The sequence below is a fragment of the Vicugna pacos genome, chromosome 20 (genome assembly GCF_048564905.1).
Source record: "Vicugna pacos chromosome 20, VicPac4, whole genome shotgun sequence".
Lineage (NCBI taxonomy): Eukaryota > Metazoa > Chordata > Mammalia > Artiodactyla > Camelidae > Vicugna > Vicugna pacos.
This window is the reverse complement of record NC_133006.1, coordinates 32,526,027-32,532,026: the sequence shown is the minus strand read 5'-3', so window position 1 is coordinate 32,532,026 and position 6,000 is coordinate 32,526,027. Positions and strand designations below refer to the sequence as shown.

Sequence of the window (6,000 nt, the reverse complement as noted above, 5' to 3'; positions counted from 1 at the left end):
TCCCAGATTGTAGGGGGAAGAAGGGCTTGAGGAGAGTGGAGCCTATTTTTCAGTATTTTGCGTATTTCATTTATAGAAATGCTGACTTTTCTGTGTCAACACAGAATTCTCATACTGATGCTTTATAGCCTCAAAAGGCAAAAAGAAAGTTGTCTTCATAGTATAAATATTATTCATCACTTTTACAAAATAAGGGAACAAAAATTAGGACTCATGCTAAGAACACAGCTTGAATATAGTGAATAGGCCACACATGAAACCACGGAACAGGCAGTTCATTTAGGCATCTAGAAAATCTACGCATTACTAAAAGTAGCCTGAGTGGCTTGTGCACGTTGAGAAAAGTCTGACACACTGAGTGCATCCTGGGCCTCGGTAGGTGAGTTTGAGACATGGCAAGCAGGCCATGCTTTTAACCTTATCTGTGACCAGAGAGAGCCAACACTTCCGACAGTCATGGCACTGGTTCAGAAGTTACTTCTTCCCACCAGAACATTCACCTTCCAGTTTCACCCAAATACTTAGGATTAAAAAAACATATTTGAGGGCTACTTTGTCTAAATTTATAAAAATGAGTTGTTTCAAATGACAGTAAAAACTGTTTTAGCTCTAAAAGAAGGATTTGTTCCCTTAAGTGACTTGAGTGTTTCACTTACGCATAAATACTTCCAGTAAAAGGAAGGTACAAAGGAGGTGAAAGTTAATTTAAACCACTTGCTACTTGAATAAAAGGACATTTTAAGGAGTATGGGGAGTATTAAATATTTTCATTCTACACTCATCCCTATGAAAACAGTACTGTTTCTTTCAAAAAATATGCCTGAATAAATAGCAGTATTCCTAAAATCTGACAAGTATTTCAGTTACTTGCAATTTCCCACCCTCCATAACCAAAGGCCAAAATCTTTGCAGTATGTACTTGCCTGGGTGAAATTCCTCATCTCAAACTGTTTATTTCCTTGCAGTTCTTTACAGTAGGGCTTGAGCCATAAACAGTATCTGATGGCCTGCCTATAAATAAAGTTCAACATTCTATTTTTAGTAATTTGTATGCCACCAATTTGTATTGTCTCAATAAATACCTGGTCTCCAATGCTTGTGTTCTGCCTGTTTCTTTGAGGTTTGCTCTACAATCACTTGCTTCCAATACAGCTTGCTCTAGCATCCTCTGCCTTCAGAAGAGTGCTGTCAGAAATAGAGGTCTATCAAAAACTCATGCACTTTGAGATACATTCTTTTAGCAAGTCATTTAGAAGTTAGCTGTAGATGACTAAGCTTTTAATGTAATGTTTTTAATGTTCAGCTAACCCTATCCTTCCCTTAAACTTGTTAAATCTTTCCAGCCACTGTGCAAGATATTAAGGGACCTATACTACACATGAGGAATCAGAATTCACAGTCTCATGGCAGGTAAAAGACTGAGCTGGGCAATGTAATCCTAGTCTGATTTTACAAGCACCCCCATTCTAACCTTTACAAACTAGGATAGGATAGAAAACAGGTTCCTTAAGAGGGATAAAGATAATAAAGGATAAACTTTAAACGTGGTTAAACTATGGCCTGGTCTCAGTCCTGTAGACGATGTGTTTGTTAGAAGCTCAGCCGCCAACTACACATTCTGGAACCACAGTGGACTTGAGGCAGGCTGCCCCGCATTACAGGGAGAGGAAGGCTCTGACGTGGTGTGCTGCTGGTGTGTGTAGCCAGCCCCAGCACAACTTTACTGTACCAACTTTGTCAGTTTCCACTAAATAGGCCAGCCAATGACATACTAATACAATTAAACACAAGTCCTTCCTCAAGGGCTGCACCAGGAAGCTTTACAGCCTGGTTACAAATTGTTAAAAGTTGGTTCAACACTTAACAAGGGGAAGCCTTCAAGATGGTGGAACAGACGCACATGGAGCTCTCCCTCTCCCACAAATACATCAAAAATACACCTACGTGTGGAAGAATTCTCACAAATACCTACCGAACTCTGGCAGAAGAGATCTTACACAGAAGAGCTACAAGAAAAATCTTCATGTAACTAACTGGGTAGGAGGAAAAAAAACACATTTCAAGTAATAAAATCCTAATTACATTAACAACTTCAGGAAAGAAATTTGCAACAAGTACTAACAGCTAGTTTAAAGACTTATTTCCGTTGTCTGAATTGTACTTTTTCTTTCTTAATGCCCCAAACTGTAACTTAATCAAAACAACCCAGGACTTAAAAAAGTGGTGTGCCTGGACCGCGTGTATCCGAAGTCTTCCAGGCGCTTATTTAATGATTTTTGGACCCTATCTAGATCCAGTGAGTCACGAATCTCTGGTGAGGAAGACCTAGCATGTACATCTGACACACCCCCACCACCAAGCATGCTGATGTGCACTGAGAACGGGCGACCATGGGTGACCCCCTTCTGAAGCAACCAAACTGTATAAACATACCTGGTTATTCAGTCTTTCTGCATACGGTTTTCTTACCTTCGGAGATTATTTTCAGTTAAATTCCTCACTGGTCCAGCTTGAGAAAGTGGGCTTTTGTTGTTTTCTTGCCATCGTGTTTCCCCTTCCACAAACAGCGCTCGACTTCCACTTGCGTACGGAGCATGGAACCCGAGCCTGGCTGTGGCTGCCGTTACAGCTGCAGGGAGTGGGTCAGCAGTGGGTCTACAGCCTGAGCCAGTCTGGTAAGGAGATACCTCTGCTGGGCTAAGTCGGGAAGGTTTGAGGATGGAGCTGCTACCACGAATATATTCTACAGCTGCCACGTGCAGCCCGAGAGTTACAGCAATCAAGATGAAAACGGAAGTCCTAAATCCTGAATACAGCCCTAAACATTTTAAAGTTCTGAATTTAGACTCAACCAGAAGTGTAGCAAAATAAAGTCGCCACAAAATAGCTGTACATTCAAATTGAAGACTAAGATTATCAAATGCTGTCCCAAGAGCTCCTTTATGGACCATAGGAGAGAAATCTAGTTAAAAAAAAAATTTGGTAAAATAATCCAAAAGAAATTCCACAAAGGGTCACTGAAGTTTTGGGGGGTTTACTTTGGGCATGTGCCTCTAAGAACTCGATCAAGAAACACTGTCCAGTCACCTATCAAGGAAGATACAAGTACAAACAGAAACGGTTGTGTGTGTTTATTTTCAACTTTTAAAAAGGTATGTCACTTTATATGCAAAGTAGGCATGATTCCTAGCACCAGACAAAAAGCAGGCTACCTTCTGACACTTCTCCTTCACTTAGGAGTTGTCCCAATCACTTCAATGTATTCTTTGGAATTTCTCTTCTGACCACTGTAAACCTTTATAAAAAGGTTTCCTTTCATTAACACTCGTACCTTCACTAGGAGTTAACACTAGAACAAAAAGTATTTCATAATCTTTTATTGATGGCATTTATCCCATGGTTTAACATGTTAATTATACTGTAATAAACATGGCTTTAATATTAAACTTTTCCTTATTATCCAAAGTCACCACAGTCCATTTCAGTAAATATAAAAATATATGCTTAATACTTTGTACAATACTGGTTTTTGGTCCAAACAAAACTGGATCAGAAAAGCCAATAAATTCACTTTAAGAATCCCCAATTTTTTTTTAAAGATTTCCAAATGGATTTAGGCAACTTTGAATAATGGGATTTACATAATAAAATCTGAGACAAGACTAAACAAACAACAAAAAAATTTTCTAACACAAAATTAAAATTTCAAGTTCACAGATTTATGTTATGCCAAAAAAGTACAGAAACAAAACTGTATTTACACAAGTTTCATAATAAAATAATGAAAAAGGCAAGACAGGTGATAGTCAGAAGAATGACAATATAGAAATAGCATATAATTATTAAATGGAGAACGAACTAGATCTAACAAGTCCTTACCACGGACCATTCTTTAATCAGGCTTCTTCTATCAGAAAATTTTAGTGCACAATACACCCAACTCACTCACTTCACACATACACCAGCACAAACTCAGCATAGAAATCATTCATTTCAATATCCTCTAATCTATACAGAATTCCTCAGATATAATTACAATTTCGATGCGTTCCACAAACGCATGTCAACGCACACGTGGTGCAGACGAAGAAGTCTATACAAAGCCATTCTCCGCGCAGGCTCTATCCTGGGTTCAGCCAGCCAAGGCCAAATCAGTGAATAATCTGTTGGATCATAAAATATTTTTGCTGAGAATCAGTCACCAGTCTAGCTATTATTTTTTAAAAAGGAGGTGGGAGAGGTGAGGTTGGGGCTTCTGTAAAGAAAGAAAAAGGAGGAGAATTCCACAATTAAAGAAGTCCTTGGGCAGATCTGAGTTCAGATAACCCAGCACACAGTACAAGTCAGTATGTGAAAGCAGGCCACCAGCTGTTGTTAGAACGGTGTGAATACCACCACCATGACCTTTATTTCTTGCGTCTAACAGCAGTCTTTATCTTGCGACCAGAAACTGAAGTTCCAGAAGAAGAGAACACATTTTTCCCATTTGACCTGTGAAAAATAAAAACTTCATAATGTGACGTGATGCTGAGAAAATTTCACAATCATAACACTAAGTGTGACCAGTAACGGGGAACACTGTTCAAGCAAGCAGTGCTTTCTGTTCCGCGTGACACCCTCAACATCCACCCCCCACACACACCCTCCTGCTGTTTTTCCCAGGCTATGATCCTCCAAAATTGTAACATGGCACACTGATGGAGAACATACTTGATTTTACCTGAACTGCACAGCACCTTGGTGACTTTAAAAACACACATGCTGAAATACACGTACATGCCCTCATCATGTTAAATTCTCCATTTCAACAGAGTTTTCTTACCCCACAGTAAACACCGCTGGAGATGGGTTAAATGGAAAGCCCCCCGAGCCGGAGGGCTGGGCCGAGGCTGCAGGTGTGCTGGGATTCGCACCAAATGTGAATACTCCTGATGGATTATTGTTTGTGAAATTGAAACTTGTAGTGCTGCTGCCAAATTGGAAAGCAGAACCTATAACAGAAGCAGAAGAACTTCATTAAGGTAAAAACGCTCACTTTCCTAGTAATGACTCAGACCTTTAAATACAAAAACAGATAAAGGGTTAAGCTCTCTTAGGGTCACTTAAAGAAAATTAAAATTAAGTATTTTCTCCATTGTCACATAGTACATACCTGACACCTTCCAACAACTGACCCAGCTTACCCATGACCGAGGGGAAAGGGCAGAGTGGACTTCCGGTTAAAGATAGCAAAGTCAACAAACACACAACTCTATCTTCTGCAAAAATTATGTTACGGTAACAATAAAGGGATTTTTACAAAGACAGGGAAAGAGGAGACAAGAGCACCAAATTTAGAAGCTGGGAGGTTGGCTGGAGCCAGACACAAAACTAGCAGCAAGGGAGAGCCACAGGAGCCACGCCGCTGACACTGAACATTCTCAGAAGTGCACGTTCCAGGTTCTTCTTCAAGTGAGAAGAAAGGGGTGACTGGAAAAACAAGGGTGGGGGGTAGAAAACCCATTTAAGAAGCAGATACCCAGGTCAATGCCTCCCCAGCACCAAACAGGATGATAACTGCCCCCCTCGACCTCAGCAGAAGAGCAGAACTTCCGTCTCTAGACAGGCCCCTGGACTGGGGCAAGGGGACCATACTGAGGAGAGGAGGAGGATGAGGAGGTGGATGTGATGAATACTGAGACCTGCAGCCCCCCTCCCGGACTCAGCTCCCAGAGGACTGTCCATCGTGAGTGCACGTGCCCTCCAGGCAGGAGGCTGGAGGGACCTTCTCTGTGGAATCTCACAGTCTAAAAGGAAAGACCTAAAGACACTACCACCCAGGTCTCCCCAGGCAAACAGGCCAGGTAAATAAAGCTACAACGACATTCAAGATCCGTAAGCCCTATCCATGTACAAAGAATGATCAAGGGGTATATACTTAGGTGCCCTGCCCTGATTTAAAAAAAAAAAAATCACACAAAAATAAAACAAACAAAACCCCCAAATAACCAAATTTAAAAA

At 40.7% G+C, this 6,000-nt stretch overlaps 1 protein-coding gene across 7 annotated transcripts in view; it reads right to left on the bottom strand.

Moving 5' to 3' along the window:
• Nucleotides 1-3,362: 3,362 nt before the first annotated feature.
• Nucleotides 3,363-6,000, bottom strand: part of NUP153 (nucleoporin 153) — a 76,530-nt gene continuing 73,892 nt past the window's right edge. For all 7 annotated transcript variants that reach the window (XM_072945618.1, XM_072945617.1, XM_072945619.1 and 4 more), the window contains 2 exons: nucleotides 4,823-4,991; nucleotides 3,363-4,491 (listed from right to left, as the gene is read on the bottom strand). In XM_072945618.1, the coding sequence (XP_072801719.1) occupies nucleotides 4,407-4,491; nucleotides 4,823-4,991 (254 nt within the window). In that variant the 3' untranslated portion in view covers nucleotides 3,363-4,406. The remainder of the gene's footprint in view (nucleotides 4,492-4,822; nucleotides 4,992-6,000) is intronic.